Source organism: Dromiciops gliroides, chromosome 3, assembly GCF_019393635.1.
Source record: "Dromiciops gliroides isolate mDroGli1 chromosome 3, mDroGli1.pri, whole genome shotgun sequence".
Taxonomy (NCBI): Eukaryota; Metazoa; Chordata; class Mammalia; order Microbiotheria; family Microbiotheriidae; genus Dromiciops; species Dromiciops gliroides.
Genome location: NC_057863.1, coordinates 227,796,040 through 227,823,731, shown reverse-complemented (window position 1 = coordinate 227,823,731; position 27,692 = coordinate 227,796,040). Strand labels below are relative to the sequence as shown.

Below are 27,692 nucleotides of genomic sequence, written 5' to 3'. Positions count from 1 at the left end.
AGAATGTTAATACTAACTATGTCCAGAAGAAGCAATTCCAGCAGAATGACACAACTACATTTGAAAAAAAGAACATGGTGTTTTCAAGAGCAGTCCCCTCCCAGACCCTCTGCCACATACATATGCACCAACCTTAAGTAGCTTAACAAGATTGACAACTCTAATTGTACCCTAGAGTTTTCTTGTTTCACATTTCATCTGTGTTGCCTACCTGACGAACTGAGTCTTTGTTTCTATCACTCTCCCCTCACCTTTAGCAAAGGATCTTCAATTAGTTGAAAATTCCTGCTAATTTGTCAATTGTCTAATCTGATACTCTGAAACTAGAAAGGGATAGGGCTGGATGGGCTCAGGATGTTTGACATTCACTTTTTTTTTTTTGCGGGACAATGAGGGTTAAGTGACTTTCCCAGGGTCACACAGCTGGTAAGTGTCAAGTATCTGAGGCTGGATTTGAACTCAGGTTCTCCTGAATCCTGGGCTGGTGCTTTATCCACTGTGCCACCCTGACATTCACTCTTAAATCATTCAAATACTCATTCAGTTCAGCCTCAGTTTGTTTACCTGTAAAAGGGGGATGGATGGGGGCAGCTAGGTGGTGCAGTGGATAAAGCACCAGCCCTGGATTCAGGAGGACCTGAGTTCAAATTTGGCCTCAGACACTTGACACACTAGCTGTGTGACCCCGGGCAAGTCACTTAACCCCAATTGCCTCACAAAAAAAAAATTAATATCACACAAAGGACAAGAGAGATACATGGTGAGTGGGAGCAAGCTGCAACATATAACCAATAAGGAATTTTGAAGAAGAAAGGGAGTAGAAGATGTCATTAAGGAAATGAATGATAAGAAAAAATAGGAATAATAATCCTTATATACTTCACATGGTTGTTGTGAGAAAAATACCTTGTTAATCTTGAAGTGCTATAAAAATGGTATCAATTTTTACAGTATACAAGGCTACTCCATAAATACAGGCATGTGCCTACGAATATGGAATAAGGGTTGGCATTAAATGCTTAAAGTGATGGTTTTTCCTAGTTATTTTCATTATTTTTTCCAAAGTGATAATGGGATTTTTTTTTTACTCTGACCTCTGATTTCCTTGCTATAGAGAATTCCCAGTGAGGAAACTCCCAACATTAGTGTGAATCCATAACTATTTTGCAATTTACAGGTTTTAAAAAATTGCCTGGAGCACAGAGATGCCTAGTCACTTGCCCAGGGTCACACAGTCAGCTAGGTAGCATTGAGAAAACGAGAAGTGAAGCAAAGAAACAATAAGGTACAAAATAGTTCTAAAACTTGTTAACTTGTTTAAGAGGTGTGTGTTTGTGTGCCCGGGCATGCCAGAAGCAGGACATTTCTGACTGTAAATTCTATATGAGATATAGGACTCCATACAAAGTTTTCTATCTGCTCCACCATGCTGGCTCTCTAATGAGATTAGTGAATTATCATTTTTCCAGAAGTATTTTGCTTTAATTGATCTGTGATGCCATCAATATGGACATTCACCCTAGTCATGAAGATCTCAGCCCACTGGTGCCTGCCCACTATCCATTTCTCACTGTAAATCCCCTATGAGGGACACACCCAACATATAAAATGCCTTCTGGTTCTCTTTTTTTTTTTTTTTTTTTTTTTTTTAGTGAGGCAATTGGGGTTAAGTGACTTGCCTAGGGTCACACAGCTAGTAAGTGTTAAGTGTCTGAGGCCGGATTTGAACTCAGGTACTCCTGACTCCAAGGCCGGTGCTCTATCCACTGTGCCATCTAGCTGCCCCGTTCTAGTTCTCTTGACACTGTACAAATATCAATGGAAAGTCAGACTCTTATGCCCTATCATGGCATGGAAGTATCCCTGGCTATTTGAAGGTTATTTCCACAGAGAACAAATTCTGGCAGGTTTAACCATGCTGGAAGTCAGTGTGTATGGTCCATGGACTATTTTCCTATTTCCTACAAATATGCCCGTGTCTCCTCCACCCTCAGAAGACCCTAACTTGATCCTCCTATCCCTGCTAACTATCATCCCATATCTCTCCTTTGTGGCTAAATTCTTCGAGAAGGCTGTCTAAGAATAGGTGCCTCCACTTTCCCCTCACTCTTCTGAACCCTTTGCAATCCTACTTCCAACCTCACCCTTCCACCAAAATTGCTTGATCCAAAGTTACCAATGATCTAATTTCCAAATACAATGGATCTTTTCTCAACCCTCATTCTCCTTGACCTCTCTGAAGCCTCTGACACTGTAGATCACTCTCTTCCCCTTGATACTCTCTTGTCTCTAGATTTGGGGGACATTATTCTCTCCTGGTTCTCCTCTTACCTATCTTACCCCTGCTTCTCAGTCTCCTTTGCTGGATCTTGATCCTGATCATACCCTCTAAAGTCTGCTTAGACAGTCACAGGGCTCTGTCCTGGGTCCTGTTCCCTGTTTCCTCTGTACTAACTCACTTGGTTATCCCATTAGCTCCCATGAATTTAATTACAATCACTATGCTGATGATTCTCAAATCTACCTAACCTTTCTGTGGACCTCCAATCTCACATTTCTTACTGCTTTTCAGACGTCTTGAGCTGGATGTCTAGTAGACATCTTATATTCAACATGTCCAAAACGAAACTCATTATATTTTCCCCTAAACCCTTCCCTCTTCCTAACTTTCCTATTATTGGGGCAGCTAGGTGGTGCAGTGGATAGAGCACCGGCCTTGGATTCAGGAGGACCTGAATTCAAGTCCGGGCTCAGACACTTGACACTTACTAGCTGTGTGACCCTGGGCAAGTCACTCAACCCCAATTGCCTCACACATAAAAAAAAAAAACCAACACAAAAAAACAAAAACAAAAATAAAACAAATAACTTTCCTATTATTGTGGAAGGCAATACCATCCTCCCATTCCCACAGGCTCACAGCCTAAATGTCATTCTTGACTCCCTACCACCTCTTACCCCATCATATCCAATCATTTGCCAAGCCCTGTTGAATTCAATTTTGCAACATCTCTTGAATAAACTCCCTTCTCTCCTCTGGTATTGGTAGAGACCCTCATCACCTCATTCTTGAACTATTGCAATGGCCTGATAGTGGGTCTGCCTTCCCTCCCCTCTCCATCCATCCTCCATTCAGCCACTAAAGTGATTTTCCTAAAACACAGGTCTGACCATGTCACCCTCCAACTCAATAAACTCCCTTGGCTCCCTATTGGCTTCATGATCCAACACAAAATCCTCTGTTTAGCCTTCAAAACCCTTCATCACCTAGTCCCTCCTACCTTTCCAGTCTTCATAAACCTTACTCTCCTCCATATACTCTTTAATCCACTGCCAGTGGATTCCATGCTATTCCTTGAACAAGACACTCCATTTCCTGACTTTGGGTATTCTTTCTTTCTTTCTGTACCCCATGCCTGGAAGGCTCTCCCTCCTTATCTATACCTTCTAGCTTTCCCTTGCTTCCTTCAAATCCTATCTTCTACAGAATCCTTTTCCCCACTCCTCTTATTTCTAGTGCCTCCCCTCTGTTAGTCATTTCCTATTTATCCTGTATATAACTTGTTTGTACATATGTGTTTGCTTGTTATCTCCCTGTTAGATTATGAGCTTTTAGAGGGTAGGGATTATCGTTTGCCTCTTTTTATATCCCTAGCATTTAACACAGTGCCTTAAACACAGTAGATGCTCAATAAATGCTTACTGACTGACTATGGTCTTATCAATAGGTTATGTTTGCTTCCTGAATAACTAGTCTAAATACAGAAAAGTGCATCACCAGCAGGCAAGATCACTTAGAACTGAAATCTCTGACCACAGCAACCCATGAAAGAAACATTTTAGTAATATATAAATTAGGATTTCTAATTAAGATGGTAATGTGGGAGGCTCAGGAGAAATTCAACACTCCAATATTTTGAGCCTAAAAAAAGGTACCAGATTTTTTTTTGGTGAGACAATTGGGGTTAAGTGACTTGCCCAGGGTCACACAGCTGGTAAGTGTTAAGTGTCTGAGGTCAGATTTGAACTCAGGTCCTTCTGAATCCAGGACTGGTGCTCTATCCACTGTGCCACCTAGCTGCCTCAGTAACAGATTTTTTAAATGATCAAGAAATCCTAAGTGAAACAATAACAAGCATCTTTAGTCAGTCTGGGACTGCACAAGAGAGAAGGAAGGAGGGAGTGAGAGAGAGAGAATCAAAGGCATATGGGTATTGGGAGAGAGGTCCTTCCAGAGATGTCAGAATAAACTCAGCTAGACAGTTCAGAAGCCTGCTGATGGTGGGACTAAGCTGTTCCAGAGAGACCTGTACTTGGCAGTACTCTCACTGGTATGCTCTAAAGAGACTGTTAGAGCACTTTGACTAATGATGCCACTACATTGGGGGTGACTGAGCAGAAATAAGTTCTAATCAGGATCTGAAACCTGTCAGTGCTCTGAAGCCAGGGACACCAGGGGAGGGAAGCAAATGATAAGAGCCCAAGAAATCAAAATCAGAACCAAACACAGTCTGACCACAACATAAAAGAGTACATGATATGGAGACTCCCTGAAAAATAGGGTCGATCAAAAAACCTAGAGGCCATTCTCCAAAAAAAAAAAAAAAAAAGTACAAACCACAAAGATATAGGAAAATAAGAGGGCAAAATAAAAATAAAAAGAATTCACCAATATTCTCCTGAAAAAAATCCCCAAGTGAAAACTCAAAGGAATGTCAGAGACATTCAGAGCTTACAGGTCAAATGAAAATAATGCAAGAAGCCAAAAATAAAAAGGTCAAGAACCAAGAAACCACAGTCAGGATCACACAAGATTTGGCAGCAACTATTAGAAAAGAGATAAAAACTTGGAATGTGACATTCCAAAAGGCAAAAGATAAAAACTTGCAATTTAGAATGACTTACCCCACAAAACTGAGTATAATTCTACTGGGGGGAGAATAGATATTTAATAAGAATGGAGGGCTTTTAAATATTTGTGATTAAAAGACCTGAGAAGTAAAACAGAAACTTTGAAATGCAAACATAGGTATAGAGACAAGCCTAAAAGGATAAATACATTTTGAGTAATTGGAAGGGGTTAAACCGTGATGAAATATTTGGGTTCTTGACCTCTCTGCATCATTTGAAACTATTTATTACCTCCTTCTCCTGGATATTCTCTGTTCTCTGGGTTTTTATGACTCCTTTCCCCTCCCAATTTCACTGCTCTTTCTCAGTCCCCTTTGCTGGATCTTCATCTATATCAGGTCTATAACCCTTTCTCCCTCCTAAGTCTTTGTCCTTGTTCCTCTTCTTTTTTCCTTTTATTCTGTCTCACTTGGTGGTATCATTAACTTCCATAGGTTTAATGATCATCTATCTGCAGATGACTCCAGATCAATATATCCAGCCTTAGTCTCGCCTGCATTACAGTCTCACATCACCAGCTGCCTTTTGGACATCTTAAACTGGATGTCCCAAAGGCATCTCAAACTCAAAATGTCCAAAACAAAATTCATTATATTTCCCCCTAAAATCTTCCCTCTTCCCCACTTTCCTAGTTCTTTCAAGGGTACCACCATTTTCTCAAGTCACACAGGCTCTCAGTATTGGTGCTATACCTGATTCCTCACTGTCGTTCACCTCATGTATCTAATCAGGTGACAAATTCTGCTGTTTCTATCTTCACAATATCTCCTGTATATGTTCCAGTCTCTTTACTTACACAGTCACCACCCTGGTTGAGGCCCCTCATTACCTTTTGTCTGGACTATTCCAATAGTTATCTAATTATTATCCTTGCATTGTCTTTCTTCCAAATCCACTCCATTCCCCAGTCAGCTGTAAAACTGATTTTCCTAAAGTGTAGGTATAAACCCAACTCAAACTCCAGTGGCTTCCTATTACCTCCAAGTTTAAATATGGAATCCCCTGTCATAAAGTTCTTCACAATCTGACCTATTCCTACCTTTCCCACCTTCTTATACTTTCCTCTCTTCTACACATTCTACAACTCAGATACATGGCCTATAGGAAACTTCATCTAACATCTCCATGCCTTTGCATTACTTATCCCCCATGCCTAAAATGCTCTTCCTCACATCTACCTTTTTGTTTCTGTGGCTACCTTTTAAGATTCAGCTGAGGGGGGCGGTTAGGTGGCACAGTGGATAAAGCACCAGCCCTGGATTCAGGAGTTCCTGAGTTCAAATCCGGCCTCAGACACTTGACACTTACTGACTGTGTGACCCTGGGCAAGTCACTTAACCCCCATTGCCCCCCCCCCAAAAAAAGATTCAGCTGAAATCAAAGGAAGCTTTTCCTGGACCCTCTCCACATTCCCTTCTTCCAGCTGCTAGTCTTTCCTTCTGAATTATCTTCCAACTACTTTGTGTATATGCCTACATATTTTTCTATTCCACCCCCCCACTAGAATGTCAGTTCCTTGAAAGCTGGGACTGTTTTTGCCTTTGTATCTATCCTAAGCACTTGGCATAGAGTTTGGTACGAAAGAAGTGCTTTAAAAATCTTGGTTGACATTTTAATAGAGGGAGAAAAGACAAAGGTCTCTAATATCTTAAAGCATCAAAGAAGGAGGTAAAGATTCACATAAGGAGTTGAATGTTACAAACATAATTTGGCGGTGGTTTTGTTTTATTCTGATGGTCTTAGGAGAGTAAAGAAGAGAGAGAGAGAAAAGAATACACTGTGGAAGAAATAAGGAAGAAGGGGAGGAAGGAAGAAAGGAAAGAAATAAGCATGTATTAAATACCTAAACTATATATATTATCTCATTTGATCCTCACAATCACCCTGGGAAGTACTATTATTATTATTATTATTATTCCCATTTTATATTTGAGGAAACTGATACTAACAAGGATTAAATAACAGGTTGACACAGCTAGTATATATGTCTGAGGCCACATTTAAATTCAAGTCTTCCTGACTTAAACCCAGGAAATATTAATTCTTGAATCCAAGAAATATTTATCTCTTGTGTAATATTATGTAGTATTGGGCAGCTAGGTGGTGCAGTGGATAGAGCACCAGCCCTGGATTCAGGAAGACCTGAGTTCAAATCAGGCCTCAGACACTTGACACTTACTAGCTGTGTGACCTTGGTCAAGTCACTTAATCCTCATTGCCCCACCCCCAAAATATTATATAGTATTATATAAGTCTTTAATATTAATATTATATATTACATAGTATTATATAGTAATAGTTATACTATTTCTCATAATTGAAGTGATAAGGAGAGTATATAAACATGAAGGAAGAGAAAGGGGAAGCACACGAACTCTTACTTGAACCAGACAAGTGTTTAACACACACACACAGAGTTTGGTATAGAAATACAATAAATTCAACAGGAAAATAGGTGGGGAAAGAGGGAAGAGAGAAGAAATGAAAGTTTTCTGCAAGAATGGGAAAAAAAGTTCCAAATCATTTATAAGATAAATTCAAATTAAAACAAGGTCTTTGCCTCATGCCCATCAGATTTCCAATGATGACCAAAAAGGAAAGGGATAACTGTTAGAGGGGCTCTGGGAAGATAGATGCATTGATTGATACATTCTTGGTAGAGCTATGAATTTGCCCATTCTAGAAAGCAATAATTTGGAACGTTGTCTCAAAAGCACCAAGCTGTGCATACATGTTGATTCAATTATACCACTACCAGGCCTATGCCTCAAAGAAATCAAAGAAAGGAAAAGGACACCTATGAACAAAAATATTTATAGCAGCATTTCTTATTGTAGTAAAAAACAAGAAACTAAGAAAAGTGAATATCAATTGGGAAGTGGCTAAACAAATTTTGGTATAAGAACATAATGGAATTTTATTGTACCATAAGAAATGATGAAAGAGACAGAGTAGGGGCAGCTAGGTGGCGCAGTGGATAGAGCACCGGCCCTGGAGTCAGGAGTACCTGAGTTCAAATCTGGCCTCAGACACTTAATACTTACTAGCTGTATGACCCTGGGCAAGTCACTTAACCCCCATTGCCTCACTAAAAAAAAAAAACACAAAAAAACCCCAAAAGAGACAGAGTAAAAGAAACCTAGGAGAACATGTATGAAGTGATGCTGACAGTGATAAGCAGATCAGAAAAGTAATTTACTAGAACACTAGATAAGGGCAGCTAGGTGGCGCAGTGGATAAAGCACTGGCCTTGGATCCAGGAGGACCTGAGTTCAAATCCAGCCTCAGACACTTGACACTTAACTAGCTGTGTGACCCTGGACAAGTCACTTAACCCTCATTGCCCTGCAAAACAAAACAAAACAAAACAAAACAAAAAACACTAGATAAAAACAACTTCAAATTACTTAACTCCAATCAATGCAATGACCAGCTCAAAGACTGACAAAGGATGCTTCCTCCCTCTTGAAAGAGAAATTATGGAGTAGAAGTACATAATGAAATATGCATTTCTATAAATGGCCAACATATGGATTGTTTTGCTTGATTTTTGTTGTTAAAAAGGAGGACTTTTCATTTAGGAAGAGTTTGGTTATTGAAGAGCTAGTGATTGTGAGAGCAAAGGGAAAAACAAGAAAGGACAGTGAAGTGTCAGTGAAACACTTTAAATATGACAAATTAAACCAATAGAAATTTGCAGTTTTATATACTACCCACTTTCTATTCTTTATACATGGAAACAACCATGTTTGTTGGTATTTATCAAGTTAAGAAAAACAAAAAAATTAACATTAAATTCCTAAAAGGCCAACTTATAAAATGCAACTTTTAAAAAAGTCTTTAGTTTTTAATAATAACAACATGGTATATTTTAAATGAAAGTATTATTTTGAAATGGAAATGAAAGCATTTGTGAATAGATATATTTTTACTCTTTAAATTTAACATATTTCTCATATTTTGATTATATTTAGTTTATTATAGAAGGAAACGTCCAGTTTAGTTCATTATTCAAGTGAAAAAGCCCTTGAAAAATTAAACTTTATGCAAAATTTATGCTTGATTTTTTAAAATATATTTGTAAGGAGTGATTAAAATTACTTTAGGCAGGGGCAGCTAGGTGGCGCAGTGGATAAAGCACCAGCCCTGGATTCAGGAGGACCTGAGTTCAAATCCAGCCTCAGACACTTGACACTTATTAGCTGTATGACCCTGGGCAAGTCACTTAACTCCCATTGCCCCGCAAAAAAAAAAAAAATTACTTTAGGCATAATATTTTTATTAATGGAACTTGAATTGTGTCTTTGAAAAATTAAGTGGAAAATTTCAGGTGCATATTTAGAGGTCCCCTATGGATGGGCTTCTTAATCTTTTTCCACTCAAGGCCTCTTTTTGGCCAAGAAATTTTTCCATGACCCTGGGTATATAGGTATATAAAACAGGTATACAAATCAAACATTTACTGCCAAATTTTTCATGACCCTCACATTCAGTTGCACAACCCCAACATGGGGTCACAACCCACAGTTTAAGAAGCTTTGCACTATGGCATTAGAAACCCAGTCTTGATAGGATTATAGGCCAGTAGGAAGCCAGCCACTTCTTCCAACTTGGCAAAAGAGTTTTTGCTTTTGTTTTTGAACCAACCCAGTGATTCCACTGGCATTGAAAACTTCCAAAGAGGAAGCACTCTTCACCAATGCAAATTAGTACTTACTCTTCAATCTTAATGAGTTGCTGTGATCATCTTGGGTCAAATAGTATATATCATAGGCAGAATTTTAATCCAGTTCTTCCTAACTCTGAAGCTAACTCTTTATCCACTATATTTGGCTGCAATTATTCCCAGTACCTGTTTGAGCTCAAGAACTCAGTGGATAAAAATAAAATACTTTATTAATTAAAAAAAAAAAAGAACTCAGTGGATAGTGAATTTGTTTCTACTGACCTGACCTAGCATTTTAACAATGTGATCTTGAGGGATGTTTGGGGATTTCTCAGACGTGTGTGTGTGCTGTACATTTCCATAAAAGTCCGTATCTCCAGTGTGCTACCTGTAATCACCAAATTCAGCCCCTGCCCCAGAAAAGAGAAACAGAGGAGTCTCAGACTATCCCATTGGTCAGTCATTCTTCATTACAGCTGAAATTGTTTCCAACTCTGTAGTTTTCCATTTCTCATGGAGAAACATGTCAAGCTTCAGCAGTTTCTTTTTTAAAAAGTTATCTAAACTCAAAAAACATCTCAAGGAATTTCCTCCCCTGCTTCCCCTAATCCAAGCAACAACACAGATTTTGCTGAGAATAAAAACAAAATGTAGTATTCATGACATTCTTAGAAAAGAAGTACACATTAAAACTTGAAGGTTTAGTGAGGAGAAGGAGTTGCTCCCTAAGCCAGAGTTTAAGCCAGATGGCATCCTATGGTGGCTCTAATTGGGCAGTACTTAATTTTTTTATTTTTAAATCAAAACTTCCCTAAATTTTTCTACAAAGAAAAGGAACCAGGAAATGGCTGTAGGGTATGGTCGAGAAGAGAAGCTGCTACTTTTTGTAAAAAGTAGGACTGAATTGCCCCAGTTGTGAAAGAAGCAGGGAGAAAGACCAAATGTAAACTGTTCCAAACTCTAATTATTTTGTCCAAGGGGTGGGCAACATTTATAAACTAACAACGATTCTGTCTCCTTAGTATTTCCTTCACTTTTGGTGAAATATTTATACTAGATCTTTGATTTCAGAAACAAACAGGACTTTCTTTTAGTTTTAGCCAAAGCTGTTTCTGTGGTTCTGTTCAAGTCTCACAGTCAGAACAAGAGAATAAATCTTTAGAGCTTTCACCATGGGGCTTTACCATTTTCTTTTACTCATAGAGTGAAATACCCTAAAAACACTACCCCCGTATATGTGACTAAGCAAGGGAAAAGAGCTCCAAAGGTAGCCAAGTTCTGATGGAACTCCCAGAGATATATGTAAAAATAACCTGTAGTTTTCACAAGGCCCTTCCATACTAGCAAGAATGGTATTTTGCTTTTGTTTTTCCCTTCAAATAACAAGCTAGTGCAATGCATATACGCTTCTTTTTGTACTTAAGCCTCTTGCCAAGTCTGAACAGACTGAGGGGGGACAGATGCAAAAATGTGACAAGGTATCCTAGCAAAGTACTCAGACATCAGTTGACCCCACAGGAAAAAGGCCTTGCAATACAGAATGTCAATGCTCTTGGCTATCATTTCGATTTTCGCTTTGTGCAATCCTAATTTTCCCAAGGAAATGCACTACAGTTAAAATTGTCAAGGACAACATGGTAACAAGTCTACATGAGACAATGTCCAAGGATTCGTGGGTTTATGTTGGTCAAATGTATTTTCTCTTGGACCCACTCTTCCACTTCCTGTCTCCTTCCCATCCACACATACTGAGAAAAGTCCTCCAGTGCTTAAATGAGAACGCGTTTAAAACCTCACAGTACAATTCTGAGTCTTTTTAGAGTAATTGGTTTGAAACATCCAAGGGCAGATCAGAGGCAAACCACTACTGTAACCTCAGAGCCTCTTCAGTGCTGATTCCTGACAACACATTTTATTGGCATAGGGTCTGGAGTTACCATTTAACTTAGATTTCCCATGTCAGGCAACTCAAGAGCTAGACAAAAAAGGGGGTAAAACCTAAAAATTCTATTTAATAAATAAGCAAAGGTGCATTATAAAAGGTTAGATTACCTACACTGAATTTATTCTTCTGTATATAAATGTATGTATATGTGTATATGCATATGCACATATACACATGTAACAACATGTATATTAGGTATATACCCATTTATTCTTAAATTCCATAAATCGAGCCCACTTCTTTCAGATCCAACATGGAAATTGATTACAGATATAAACACCACATCTCCCATAGAGTATTATTATTGTGTTATATAAATTATTGGGGGGGCTGTTTTTAACTAAATTATTGGGGTCCATACTGGATTTTTCTAAAATATTGCTACTTATAAATTAATGGCTATTGTATCAGTTTAGGCAGGAAGAATTTATTATTAAAGTATATTAAATATTAGTAAAGAATTGACCACATGACCATTTACCTAACTTTCTCACTAGTCACAGGATTATAGGCCTAAACAATTAAATACCCATCATATTGAGCCAAGAGGGAGAGGAGAGGGCACATGGCGAGTTCAAGAGAGTCCCAGGAAGAAAAAGAGATCGAACCCTCCGAGGTACATTATGCTCTGGAGACAATACTGACACCCTTTTAGGCTCACAGGTTTAGAAGTGGGCACTGTGTAGTCTATGGAAATTACCAACCTTGATAAATAGGAGACTTTGAGAGAAATCCATCCCTGTTATTGGTTATGTTACCTTCTGACAGCATGCCCAGAGCCTCATCAGAATTATGCCCATTCACCACCACTGTCTTCTTGGGAGAATAGCTTTCATAGTTGAGGGAGGAGCCAATTTGTGAAGTATAGGCATGTTCCACAGCTGAGGTCGACAAAGATTCCCACTGTATCTCTTTCTTGTGACATTTCAAATCCAAGTTGCATCCGGTCCAGCCATAGAAAGCCAAGGAGAAAAGAAAGCCTTGCACTGGGTTCAGTATTCCCTATGAGATCCAGAGGGAGAAATAGAAGGTAGTCAATGCAATGTTTCATGATGCATGCATGATGCATGATGCATGCAGTAGATAAACAGTGGTTTGTCTGAACCAAGCAATCAACAAACATTTATTAAATATTAAATACTTACAATCAACAAACATTATTAAGCACAGTACCAGGCACTGTGCTAAATCTCTTGGACTACAAAAGACAAGAATGAAATGATCAAAAAAAAAAAAAAAGAATGAAATGATCCCCACATTCAAGAAGCTTACATTCTATTGGGGTTACATAAATAAAAACATACAGAACATGGGGGACAGTTACTGGATCTGTGATTTCATTGATATAGGGAAATCCCAGATGAATAAACTCCTCCTATAATACAGGTCAACACAGTCTCTGAAACAGTTTTAAATAATTTCCTAGAACACAGAGAGTAGAAGTGTGCTAGTAAATATTTGCTAACTAATTCTCTGGGGGAAACCATACCCAGGGCACACGTTTAAGTTTAATTTGCATCATTAATGTTTTCTCCATCACTTTCTTAAGTCTAAATGTAGTTTAATGATATCTGAGATGTAAATGTTTACACTGAAATTGGCTCTCACAATGTGCCTGTTCAACCTGGCTCCAGCATATCTCTGAAAAGTAAAAAGATTTGCCAAGGGTCATACAACCAATATGTGTGAGAGTTGGATTTGAACCCAGATCTTCCTGGTTCCAAGGCCAGATCTCCATGATGTCATTCTACCTCTCAGAGCATCTATACAGAATATATATAAAATAAGTTCAAGGTAATTTTGGGGAGAGTGGTGGGTACTAGCAGCTGGCAGAAGGGAGGCATTATTTATAAAGTTGTACTTCAGTTGGGTCCTGAATTCAGGAAAGCAAGGGATCTTAAGAGGTGAAGATGAAATGTGGCACAGACAATTCAAAGGAATAGAGATGCAGGGTGTATTATCACATGTGAGGAACAGTGAATCGAAGCAAATTCTACTCAGTAATGCTGTGCTGCCAGGACAATGGAAAAAGCTATTAAGGAGGGACTTTGGGGGAAGAAAGAGTTGAAGACAGGGTGGCTATCATTGCTGTCCTCTCATATCCTTAGAGACAAATTGAGAATGTCCTAAGAGTCAGTGAGCGCTTGCCTGATTTCCCACTGGCTGACTCGGGGAGTCAACCCAATCTTCTCATAAAGCACTGGGCTAAATTCCCAGCTGATGTTCAGATCTCTACATGGTAAAGAAGGCTCAAGCCTTCAAAAGGACAATGAATCAAATTAACAACAAAGTCATTTTTAAGTATAGAAGCTCCCAAGTGCAAGACTGCTGGCCCTGTTCTGAGACAATTTGGAACTATGCCCCCCAAATCATTGATTTACACATATCCTATGACCCTACAATATCCCTGCTATGCATATAATTCCCAAGGAGGTCAAAGACACAGTCACATATACAAAAATATTTATAACCAGCTATTTTTATACTAACAATGAATGGAGGGTGAACGGGAAAGTAGGTTTCCATTGAGTGGAGAATGGATGAACAATTTGTGCAATGGAAATGTTCTTGAAAATTACTGTACCATAAAAAATGCTAAATATTAAGAATTCAGGGAAATGTGGGAAAATTTTTATGTGCTGATGAACAATTAATCCAAACCAGAAAAATTCCTATGATATACACACATATATAAATACATGTATGCATACCTCATTTTATTGTGCTTTGCAGATACTGCATTTTTTTATAAATTGAAGGATTAGGTCAACCCTGCATCGAGCAAATCTATTGGCACCATTTTTCCAATAGCATGTGTTCACATTGTGTTTGTGTCACATTTTGGTCATTCTTGCAATATTTGAAATTTTTCTGTAATTATTACATCTGTTATGGTGATCCATGATCAGTGATCTTTAATGTTACTATTGTAATTGTTTGGGGGCAGCACAAAACTGTATAAGATGACAAACTTCATTGATAAATGTGGTATGTGTTCTGACAGCTCCATCAAGCAGCCTTTCCATCTCTCCCCCTCTTCTCAGGCCTCTCTATTCCCTGCTACAAAACAATATTGAAATTAAGCCAATTAATAATCTACAATGGCCTCCAAGTGTTCAAGTGAAAGAAGAGTAGATTGATCTGGTAAATTTCATTATTGTCTTAAGAAATTGTTGCAACCACCCCAGCTTTGAGCAAACACCAACCAGATCAGTCAGCAGCCATCAATATCAAGGCAAGACCCTCCACCAATATAAAGGTTAGGACTCATGGAAGACTCAGATGATGGTTAACATTTTTGGCAATAAAAGGTGAGTGTATATATATATAGTTTCTAGACATAATTGTATACATAATAAATTAAAATACAGTGTAAACATAACTTTTATATCACTAGGAAACCAAAAATTTTGTGACTCGCTTTATTGTGGTGGTCTCTAACCGAACCTGCAATATCTTCTAGGTCTACCTGTGCAAAATAAATATAAGGTAATTTAGGTGAGAGGGATGGGTAGTAGCAGCTGAAAGGAGAAGAAAGACTTTATATAGAAAGTGATGCTTGAGCTGGAGAAGACACAGGACTTTAAGAAGTGAAGGTAAGAAGGGAGTACATTAGTGTATATATATATATATATATATATATATATATATACACATACATATATATATATATATAGGGGCAGTTAGGTGGCACAGTGGTTAAAGCACCAGCCCTAGATTCAGGAGGACCTGAGTTCAAATCTGGCTTCAGACGCTTGACAATTACTAGCTGTGTGACCCTGGACAAGTTATTTAAACCTCATTGCCCTGCAAAAAAAAAAATAATAGCAAGGTGATGTTTAAAATCTAATGTGTCCTTACATATGTATTGTCATTAGAACATGAGCTCTTTGAGAACAGAGACTTTATTACTTTTCTATTTGTACTCCCCAGCACTTGACACAGAGCTTTGCATGCAGTAAGCTCTTAATAAATTCTCTGTTCAAAATGACTAATATGGAACTGATCCAATCATTTTGGAGAGCAATTTGGAACTATGGTTAAAGGGCTTTAAAACTGTGCATATCCTTTGACCCAGAAATACCACTACCAGTTCTGTATCACAAAGAGATCATAAAAAAGAGAAAAGGGCACACGTACAAAAATATTTATAGCAGCTCTTTTTGTGGTGGCAAAGGACTGGAAGTTGAGGAGATGCCAATCAATTGGGGAATGGCTGAACAAGTTGTGGTATATGAATGTAATGGAATACTATTGTGCTATAAGAAATGATGAGCAGGCAGATTTTGGAAAAACCTGGAAAGAGTTGCATGAACTTGTGCTGAGTGAAGTGAGCAGAACTAAGAGAACATTGTGCACAGTAACAACAACATTGTGTGATGATTAAATGTGAAAGACTTAGCTCTTCTCAGCAATACAATGATCCATGGCAATACCAAAAGACTTAAGATAGAAAATGTTCTCCACATTCAGTAAAAGAACTATTAAGTCTGAATGTAGATCAAAATATACTATTTTCACTTTATTCATTTTTTTTCTTGAGGTTTTCCCTTTTCTTCTGATTCTTCATTTACAACATAACTAATATGGAAATATATTTAACATAATTGTGTGTATATATATATATATATATAACATATCTGATCACTTGCTATTTGGGGGAGAGGAGAGGGAATAAAGAGAGGGAGAAAAATAAAGAATACTTTAAAAATATATTGAAAGAATTCAGAACTGAGCAACGCAGTGTCTGATGATGACTTCAAAGGATTAATAATGAAGAATGTCTTCCTTTTATCAGAAGAAAAGGAATGAGACATAGATGGCAAAAAGGCATTCTTTTTCCAACACTGACGTGTTGATTAATTTTGTATTTATTAAAGGAAAGTTCTACTGTGGGAGTAGGGGATGGAGTCACTGCAGTGTAATATAATGAAAACATCAATAAGATATTTAAAAGATCAAAAAAAGAAGAAATTAGGTGAATCAGACATGAACTGTATGTGATGAAAACATTCTGATTTTAATAATCACAGTTTCTCTTTCTCAGTGATCACTGACATCCAACTCTCTGAGGATTCCAACTACTTTTTTTTTTGCACTGGGCAACGAGGGTTAAGTGACTTGCCCAGGGTCACACAGCTAGTAAGTGTCAAGTGCCTGAGGCAAATTTGAACTCAGGTCCTCCTGAATCCAGGGCCAGTGCTTTATCCACTACACCACCAACTACTTCTTTTTTTTTTTTTGGCGAGGCAATTGGGGTTAAGTGACTTGCCCAGGGTCACACAGCTAGTAAATGTCAAGTGTCTGAGGCCGGATTTGAACTCAGGTACTCCACCAACTACTTCTTATTGGCCAAAATGCCATCCTTGGAGGCCTCTACCCTAGGGCTTTGTTCTCCTCATTGGTGATTCTTTCTCCCCCTTCTCCCACACCCCTCTGTTTGAAAAGGTCCTCAGCCATGCTTCACCTAATTCTCAACTCTCTCTGGAAACCCCTTCCTTCCCTCCCTCCTCCTCCTCACCTTCAGCACTGTCCTCCCTTGCCTGTAGTATTGGTACCCTTCTTCCCTCTTTTAAACACTCTCTAGGTGTTGTCTTCCTCAATTAGGATGTAAGCTCCCCAAGGGTAGGGACTGCCTTGCTTGTCTTGGCATCCTTAGAGCTTAGCACAGTACCTAACACATGATAAGGGCACAATAAATGTTCTGTTTGTACATCTAATATTATATATTCTAAAACTTTGCCAGGGGGCAGCTAGGTGACGCAGCAGATAGAGCACCAGCCCTGGAGTCAGGAGGACCTGAGTTCAAATCCGGCCTCAGACACTTAACACTTACTAGCTGTGTGACCCTGGGCAAGTCACTTAACCCCAATTACCTCACTAAAAAAAACCCAAAAAATGACAAAAAAACAAAAAACAAAAAAACTTTGCCAGGAATAAGGTCATGACATCATGGACATCAATATCACCTCAGAGACAAGCAAATCTAATCCCCTTGCTTTACAGGTGAGGAAATTAAGGCTCAAAAGATTAAATGACTTGCTTAAGATCACATGGGTGACCACTTATTCATCAGATCATAGATTTAGAATTTTAAAGGGCCTTAGAGGTCACCTACTCTAATTACTTCATTTTACAGATGATGAAAATGAGGTCCAGAAAAGTAAAGGGATTGCCCCTGGTCAAGGAGACAGAGATTAGCAGATGAAGAACTAGAATCCAGTTTCTTTGACCATAAAGATAGCACTCATTCCACTGCCCCAAGCTCTCTCCCACTACATTGGGAGATAATTCATCTGGACCCAGTTACCAGAATTCGCTGAGGTCCTCAAGATGATTTCTCGTCATCTCCTCACTTATTTTGGATTTCTACTCCCACCTAATAATTTTTGTTCTGTCTTTCCCAATGTAAAGATCATTTCTCATTGGAAAAGAAAATGAAATAAGTTGAAAAGTTCCATTTTCTCACCATCTTCTGTTATCCCGTCCCCCTAAGTAGTGGCTATGGTCAGTCCTTCTTTGATCCTTCTTGTATTGTCGATTTAGAGATAGGAATAAAGATCAGGATATAGGGACTAGACCTTTGATTTCACTGATAAAAGAATATCTAAGTGAGGAAATTCCCTCTAACAATTCATTTCAGCACCTTCTCTATACCTTACAAGTCTTATAGAGTAGCCTAAAGCACTAAGAAGTGACTTGCCCAGGCTCACACAGCCATTATGGGTCAGAGGTTCCCTGTACATCTCTCACAAGTGCCAAGACATCTTTTGTTGATGTTCTCAGCATTCATTGTCATCCACAGCTTATGCTAGAATTAAATGCTCCTGATACAATCACAGGAGTATGCTGGTTTTAAAAACTATTCGTCTTTATTTAACTGTTCTTGCTTCCATTTTGTGTGTGTGTGTGTGTGTGTGTGTGTGTGTGTGTGTGTGTGCGCGCGCACGCTTTATGTTAGTCAATAAGCTCTCTGTGCTGCCGAATTACTCTATGCAAGTCTTCTTTTTCTTCCTTATCAGAACCATTTTGCCTTGTAGTTTCAGAATTTTATTCTTGGCATCTTAACTTACCCTTGGGCTGTCTATTCCAGGGGAGTAGTGATTTGCTCCCAAATTTCCATTATTTCTACAGCAGCAACCAGGGCTTCTTTGTTGGTCACAATTAGATTCAGAACAGCAGTTTCTTTGTTTCCTCCGATTTTTGAAGGATAAGTCACAAATCGCTCAGCTGCTCTGCTTTTGGCTGAGAGCACATGAACACAACTAGATAACTGAAGTACCCGCTTATGACTATATTATGCCTATTCCATTTCCCAAACTCCTTATATCATTCCTACTCTTGTCCAAGTAGTCTTTCATACTCCCATAACAATATAGCTCCTGTTTCAACCTCTGTCAATGCCTATTCAAGTATTATGTCAATAAACATTGATTTTAAAAGTGTTAGGGATAAGAACAAAAGTGAAAACAGTTCCTGTTCTCAAGAAGTTCACATTTTAGTGGGGAAGTCAATATGTAAACAACACCATACAAAAAAAGATATAACCAATATGAATTGGAAATTATTCCAGAAGGAAGACACCGGGGTCACAGCTAGATGATGCATTGGATAGAGCGCCAGGCCTGAGAGTCAGGAAGACTCATCTTCCTGAGTTCAAATCTGGCCTCAGACACTTACTAGCTGTATGATCCTGGGCAAATCACTTAACCCTCTTTGCCTCTCTTTCCTCCTCTGTAAAATGAGCTGGAAAGGGAAATAGCAAACCATTCTGGTATCTTTGCCAAGAAAACCAGAGATGGGGTCACAAAGAATCAGATACCACTGAAAAAGACTGAAGATCAAAGACAAAGGTTTGCCGCAGAAGTTGGGATTTTAGCTGAGACTTGAAAGAAGCCAGTAGGCATAGGTGAGAAGGGAGAACACTACAGGAATGGGGGATAGCCAGGGAAAATGTTCCAAGTCAGGAAGTTTAATGTTTTGTGTAAGTAACAGCAAAGAGGCCAGCATCACTGGGGAGTATGATATAAGAAGGTTGGTAAAGTTAGGAAGAGGCCAGGTTGTGAAGGGTTTGAAAGTCAGAGGATTTTATATTTGATCTTGGACATAATATGGAACCAAGGGAGTTTACTGAATAGGGTGGAGGCTCCTTTGGTTAACTAACTATTCTTTGTTGTTTCCTCTCTTGGGTTTCTTATATGAGTATAATCTCATGTGCTTTTTCTTTGCTTTTATCTTTATATCTCATTCTTCCACCATTCAACTTCATAATATAGCTTAACTCTCCTTTTTTGCCCTTTTAGATCCTTTTTTTTTTTTTTTTGGTTTCTTTGAAGTATTTTTTCTATTCTTTCAACAAACATTTCATTCTTCCTGTTAATCTGGACAGTTGATGTGTATTCTTTCAACTTTTCCACCTTCTCCACCAAGACATAACCTAATTTTGAGTACAGAGAGGTACGACTTAATACTAGTATGGACACAAACACAGCAAACATTCTGCAGGTCATTTGAAAAATGTTCCTTGCCCTCCATATTTGCTTAAAGAAAGATCCTCCCATAATTCGTCTTCTCTTCAGTAGCACTCTTGTTTAACTCTTGCGGCTAAGTGCTTTATCAAACTGTCTGTTTTCCATGACTGCTTGTTACATGGACAGCTCAGTTGCTGGAGCTTCTGAGAGAAGTTTAATTTATTTAGGCCAGGCTTCCTGCCTTTCTGACAATAAGATTGTGTAATCTGCTTTAATCAGCACATTCCTGTCATATCCCAAAGCAGAACAAAGCAAACAGAAACAGATTCACGAGGAGAAATACAATTATTGGATCTAATTATGTCTATCTACCTTGTTACTCCTTCTCCTTGATCTCCAGGTATCTGCCTATATTTTCCTGGCCATTTTTGTTCTCTTGTACCAACTAGGAGATGAGACATAATTTATTTAATTTAATTTTTTTTGCAGGGCAATGAGGGTTAAATGACTTGCCCAGGGTCATACAGCTAGTAAGTGTCAAGTATCTGAGGCTGGATTTGAACTCAGGTCCTCCTGAAGCTAGGGCTGGTGCTTTATCTACTATGCCACCTAGCTGCGCCCCATAATTTATTTAACAAATAGGAGAAAACACAAGACAAAAAGTTTGTCTGGAGCTGAAAAGGTGAAACTAAAGTTTGGGTAAGTGATTAGCGCTGGATATATACATAATTGGGACATATGCATTTCCATGGAGATGATCACTGAAACCATAAGAATAGGTGAGAGGGCAACAAGAGAGAGAAGTGGACCAGGATGAAACCTAAGCAATCCATATTTGTATCAGGGAGAAGATAAACCTTTGAAGAAGGTTGAGGAGTGCTAAGAAAAGTAAGAAGAAAAGCAGCAGAAAGTAGATTCATGGCATCCCAGAACTGGAGGTGACATTTGGTCTACCCTATAACTGAATGTAAATCCCACTTACCATATCCCTGAGAAGTGGTCACCTAGCTTGAAGACCTCTAGTGAAGGTGCCTGATCATAAAACTGAACAAAAACATTAATTATGCCTCTGGGGGCTTTAAACAGCTAAGTCCAAGGAATAAGTTGGAGTTTTATAGTTTGAGTCAGTGAAGGCAGGAACCAGCAGTTGGGGAAGAAGCCAGCTTTTTCCCTCTTTGGGGGGGATGGGGAGAAAAGTGAATTTTCTCTCCTTTCCACCATTAGCCACAATCTGTAGTAATGGATTCACTTGCTCAGAGGAAGACTGCTCACCCAGAAGTTGGAGAGTCTATTCAAGAAAGCAGACTTATACAATTGAGACAGATACAGAGAGCCAGTCAGTCTTGAAATACCAAAAGTAGTTTCAAAGTGTGCAGATTTGAGGTAGTTGTATCAGGAGCTCTGTGCATTTAATGTCTTTCCTCCACCATCTTGGCTCCCAAGTGTGCAGATTTGAGCATGGATTCAAGAAAGAGCTATTCATGGCAATGGAGAGTTGAGCTTTAGGGAAGTGAGAAAGATTTCAGGGCCCTGAAGTACTGGAGTTGAGACTTGCCTTGACCACATGTATTTCCTATATGCCTCCTACTATCACCGAATTCTAAATTTATGTATTTGTGGGAGAGTGCACCCAAGGCTTATGTTGAAAATGTTTTGTAGCTGAGGTATTTACTATCTAGTCTTGGGAAATGGCTCTTGGCCATTGTCAAGAGCTAATGTGCCTACTGGCTGATTGGTAATGGAAAGTCCTCCAATGAGCTCTCAGGATTTTTAAGAATAAGTACCTACAGGGTTTCCTACTTGAACTTTTGAATAGCAGTCACCCTCTGGAGGACCCAACCTACCAGTGTGAGAGCAAATGAAGGGAACTAGCTTAGAGGAAGTACTATCTATATAAAAATGGAAAGCTGGAAAGCCATCTTTGGAGTTGCCAAACCACTCTAATTTGTGGAACTGTAGTGTTATTGCCCAGATCAAATGAGATAATATTTGTAAGGCACTTAGCACAATGCCTGACACCTAATAAGCATTATACAAATTCTTATCCCCTCTCCTCCAAATCTGAGTTCAGATTTGACAGATTTGGAGACCTGTCGCATCCCACTCTCTTCTCCCACAGCTGCACAGAATTTCGCTCTCTAAATCTCTTTTGGATGCATAAGTCTTATTTATGAGCTTGATTTTCTCCTCCCTAGAAGGGACAAAGTTACAGAATAATCATTCATTTGGAAAAGAATTTGCCACCAAATGAAGGACAGGCAAATGGTAGAAGAAACTGATCATCTCTCTCATTTTTCAAAACCTTCAGCTCTGAGAGACCATCAAATTGCTGTAGGAAGTTGCCTTAATTTGAATGCAAAAAACCCAAATTCTAGGGGCAGTTAGGTGGCGCAGTGGATAGAGCACTAGCCCTGGATTCAGAAGGACCTGAGTTCAAATCCAGCCTCAGACACTTAACACTTACTAACTGTGTGACCCTAGGCAAGTCACTTAACCCCAATTGCCTCGCCAAAAAAACAAACAAACAAACAAATTCTAATAGATTGTTACTGTAAACTGTTGTGAATATCTAATGGATTTTGACAAACTGGTTAACTAAGATCTTTTAGAAATAAAAATTTATGCCCTTACTCTTTGTTGGCTTCCTTCAGCTTTTGTGTACTATACACACAGAGTCAATAGAACAAAGCAGAGGATCTCCACAATTTGAGTTCTAAATCTGAGCCTCCCTGCATCAATAAAGCTGGAGTTTTTTTATATTCACATTCATATATTCATAGTCAAATAAAGCATAAATATTTAAGAAAAGCAATGTCCCTCCAACACCCAGATACAAATTTACAAATATACAAGTCATTTCTGAGTATCAATTTCCTCCTCTAGAAAATAAGGGGATTTAAAAGATGATCTCTGGGGTTCTTTCAGGCTCTAAATTCTGTGATCTATTGCTATGGTCCCCCCCCCCCGCCCCCGCCCTTTAAATGTGTAAGAAAGATGACAATCTGGTTGACCTACCAGAGTAAACCATGTGATCAGGGTTGCATTTCTAACATTTTTCAAGGAACTTCCATTGATATCTGGCTGTGTTTCAAGGTAGAACAAAAGACTTTCATTGATGATATTCGGCAACCAGCTGTCAGGAGGATAAAGGTGCATAGGAATAAGAACAAGAAAACAAAATGAGTTTTTAATGACGAGATCCTGTTATTAAAGTAAAAACTGGTGACTAGAGTCAAGGAACTAGATGTCTGTTTACTCTGGTTACTTGTAGCCAGCAATGAAAATAAATATGTGTAATGGCATTAGATCAAGAAATGTGAAGTTCTTTGACTCTAGTCTAAAACAAAGAAAACAACAAAATCTAATGACCTTCTCCCTTCCCAACATCCTTGTATTTATTCTATGCTTCCTCACACTGTAAAATTACCATACTATCTGTAAGATTGATCAGAATTTTTCTGGAATATGCTTTTCTTACTTCAAGAATCTGTGATTTTGTCTGTGGAGGTGAAGAAAGGAGAAAGGAAGGGATAGGAGGAGGGGAAGATAGGGAGAGATAGGGAGGAATGGGAAAGAAAGAGGAGAAAATGAGAGAAGGGAGAAAAGGGGTAGAGTTGACACTGTAGAGCATTTTAAGATTTCCTTTTAAAAAATTTCTTATACCATTGCATTACTTGATCCTCATGATAACCCTATTATTATAGCCATTTTATAGATGGAGAAACTGAGTCAGAAAGGTAAAATGACTTGATCATTGTCACACAAGGGAATGGGGAAAGGAATAAGCATTTATTAAACATCCACATAGTGCTGAGCACTATGATAAGTGACAGGCAGGATTTGAACCCAGAACTTTGCTAAATCTAGAGCCAGTGTTCTTGGTTGTGTTTTGTTTTGTTTTGTTTTGTTTTGTTTTTGTGGGGCAATGGGGGTTAAGTGACTTGCCCAGGGTCACACAGCTAGTAAGTGTCAAGTGTCTGAGGCCAGACCTGAACTCAGGTACTCCTGAATCCAGGGCTAGTGCTTTAACCACTGCACCATCTAGCTGCCCCCAAGCCAGTGTTCTTTATACCTTAGAAGCAACCCTTCTGTACTTTAGCAAACAATCTGCATTGAATTGCTGTGGTTTAAAAAAAATCATTAGCTAGTTTAATGATTTGGAACAAGGAACCTCCCCAAATTTGGTTTAGGCTGGTCCCCAGAAAAACAAGTATACAATATAGGATCAAAGATCTAGAACTGCATGGGACCTCAGAGACCAGTTAGCTCAACCCTCTAATTTTACAGATAAAGAAACTTGTCCAAAGCTATTTAGGCAGTAAATATCAGAGTTGGGATTTGAATCCAGGAACTCTGACCCTAAGTCCACTCTATCATGCTATCTTCCCAATTGTTAGCCATTCTGGTACTGTTCCCCCCCACCCCATCTTAGTAGTGCCTATTAGAGCTTTAGCTTCTCTGCTATAAAGAACCCAGAGTTACCTTTTGGGGGAGGGAGGGGGTTTTCTAGGGCAGTTAAATGGCATAGGAGATTGAAGGCTGGACTTGGATCCAGTCTTTAGTCACTTATTAGCTCAATATCATTAGACAAGTTATAACTTCTCACAACCTCATTTTCCTCACCTACAAAATGGAGATAATTAATAGCAACCTTATTTCACAGAGTTGTTGTGAAGAGTTTTTACAAATCTTTTGTGTTTTCTCCTTTCATATTATTGGTAGGTTATGGGTTATATAACCAAGACCAAAATAACATCAATTACCTTGGTATTAGAAATGTAACTGGTAGAGGGTTTTAATGAACTTTGGGAGAGTGAACCAATTTTCATAAGAGTAAGAAAATGTATGCTTCTGATAGAGTGTCTAAGCAAACCTCATTATGTCAGGTAAATTATTAATACTACAGATGCCTGTACGGTATCTGGAAGTATCATTTAACCACAGTGAAGAGCTTTCTGAAACTAATATGTCTCCACATTGGTTTCAATTCTATTTTAAAGGGCACCTACTTAAGACCCTGTTGCCATCTGCCCTTCACTAAGCTGAGTCACCCCACCGTGGCAAGTGACCAACGATGACTTGTCTCTGTCCTTAGGTACAGAAATTCTAGCTGAGAGGACTCATTTGGTGAGTCTTTCAAGCTTTTTAAAAGTGCTATAACCTGATGCTAACTCCAGCCAAGGGGTGAAATACCGGATGCAGATGGTTGGGAAGTTTGGAAACTAAACTTGGGATTCCTTGTTTCACGGGCTTTACATATGCTCGAGTAAAACTAAATAGTTTTCCAGAAGCTTGTGCATTGTGAACTTGCTTTCCTGTTCTCACTCCATTTCCTCAAAGGGCACCTCACACAAGTTTCAAAGATTTCCTTTCCAAAGACTTCTCTTTGAAACATCCAGGTCCCAGCTGGATCAAGCAAAATGACAAGTTGCTTTCAAATCTTCCCTCCCCTCTCCCGTGATGAAAATGGGTAAAAGAGAGGTTACCAAATAATGAACACCAGCATAATTTTGAAAAAACGAATTTGAATCACTGCTCCCAACCGCCTTTCATTCTCTGTGTAAATGCCTTGTCTTCCTTTGAGTAAAGATGCCACTGAAAAGAATAGAAGAGAACTTAAATGGTCTTGTTCATTATTAACAGAGATGGTACGATGATTGTGAAAGAGACAAAGCTAGATGTAACCCAAAGAGCTTTTAAATTATTCAGGGGGCAAGGCAGAAGACTGAGAAACTCCACCAGAATATTAAAACTACCTTCCCTGTAGGGCATCTGGAATATGACAAATGAACTATATTTAATATACTATCATCCAACATTGTGCAGGGAAACCCTGGATGAACCACAATTAAATTCAAGCATGGCAGGTCTTGCTGTATTCATAATATAAATTTCTTACAATTAAAAATAGCTGCTTTTTAAATATGCTTTCTTTTCTGTGATGAAAGGTAAGAAGCCATTCTAATACCCTGTTTGAGGGTTCGGTGCTACTATTGAAGAAAGATTCTGGATCCATCAAATAAAAAGCTGCTAGTTGGTTCCTGAACATTCAATTCCCTCTCAGTATCACAAAAGCTCTGCATGAGAATTCTCTAACTTCATCATAGTGTGTTAGTTCAGTTTGAACAGTCAGATAGAAAGCAGACAAGCAGAAAGGTTTTTTGATGACCAAAATATAGCAACAAATCTAGAAAGGTTTTTTATTGATAGATATACATAATAAAGGCAGGAAGATGGGGTAGAGCAGCGTTCTTAAACTTTTTCCACTCTCGACCCCTTTTTGCCAGAGAAATTTTTACGTGACCCTGGATATACAGGCATATAAAATAGGTGTATATAACCTTTTACAAATTTTTCATGACCCCAATATTCATCTACTCATATGGGGGTAGAAACCCACTGTTTAAGAAGCTAGGGAGTAGAGAACTGTGACCTTGCCTAATTCACTCACCTTTTTGTTCTGGCTCAAATTAATTTGCATATCAAACAAGAAAAGAATTTATAACCTCAACTCATTTTGGGACAAAGGATTGGGATCTGGGTCTAAGGCACAAGATTGAGAAGAATAGTCTTGGCCTGGGTCATTCTGAATCATTTTCTTGTTTACTGAATGTAGTCTAGTTATGATTACTGAGTGAATGGTCTTATCAGGTACATGTTTTCTGATCACTGCACCCTAGTTGACTGGAGCTGAGATATTTGGTAGGGGCCACCAAAGAGATGAATTTCATAAATTGAAACCAGGGAGTACTGCCCAGTAGAGACTAACAGAGTAACACACACTGAAGTTTTGGAGCCATACACTCATGTACCCTGGTCACATGTGTCCTTAAGTGTGTGCCCCATGGGTAAACCCTATGAATTTCTACTCTTTCCACTGATTTGTATCTCTGTCATACTATACCCTGGTTCTAAATGGAGGAAGGAGAAGAAGAAAAATAATCCATTGCTACTTTTCCTACTGTATGAGTTCATTGAATAAATGCCTTTGCTTTGATTGTGTCCTCTGAATGACTACTGAATGTAAACACATTGGTGGGGGCTTGTGAACTATGGTCTTGAATTAATAGAAATCATTAGAACATCTTGGAGTTAGGGCAGCTTCTCTGGGTGTCCCACAGGCTATGCTTATATAACTAAAGACTTTTTGTAGTTCTTATTAATTTGCTAGTCTACACTTTCTATTCATAGATAAGTTTTCTCCTAGTTCAATTATCCTTACATGTTTGGGGAACAAAGGGAAATAGTAACCTGCAAAGTCCAAAGAGATCACATATATCCTAAGTACTTTATAAAACACTAGCCTAAGAGCTTTATTTACTCCATTGGTCTCTATTAGAGGCATAAAATGTGTGGCCTCTATTACCTACCTACCAGTAAAGCAGCAGCAATCTTACCTGCCATAACTGTCTTTCGGAACAGGATGGGATTGGCCAACAAAACTAGCAGGAGTGGCACATAGGTAGTCACATAATGGGGGACTGCATGCTCCAGGCCACTTTCACAACTGAAGTGGAAAAAGGAAAAGTTATTTGGTTTTTGATACCTTTGATTTTGTTAGCTTACATTAGACTAGTCAGCTGACTGCCCAGAAAAGCTAAGTAAAGTAAGAAGGAAAAATAGCAAATTTACTTCTGACTCACTCCAAAAGAAATAGGACTCATTTATTTTGGCTCCAAATATTAAATAAATCAAGGAA

The 27,692-nt window shown here is 38.7% G+C and overlaps 1 protein-coding gene across 1 annotated transcript in view; it reads right to left on the bottom strand.

Moving 5' to 3' along the window:
* Nucleotides 1–27,692, bottom strand: part of GPR143 (G protein-coupled receptor 143) — a 59,299-nt gene that overhangs the window by 7,403 nt on the left and 24,204 nt on the right. Inside the window, exons 5-8 of the mRNA XM_043998232.1 lie at nucleotides 27,391–27,500; nucleotides 25,480–25,588; nucleotides 23,009–23,126; nucleotides 12,281–12,524 (exon numbers count right to left, since the gene is read on the bottom strand). Of these exons, the coding sequence (XP_043854167.1) occupies nucleotides 12,281–12,524; nucleotides 23,009–23,126; nucleotides 25,480–25,588; nucleotides 27,391–27,500 (581 nt within the window). The remainder of the gene's footprint in view (nucleotides 1–12,280; nucleotides 12,525–23,008; nucleotides 23,127–25,479; nucleotides 25,589–27,390; nucleotides 27,501–27,692) is intronic.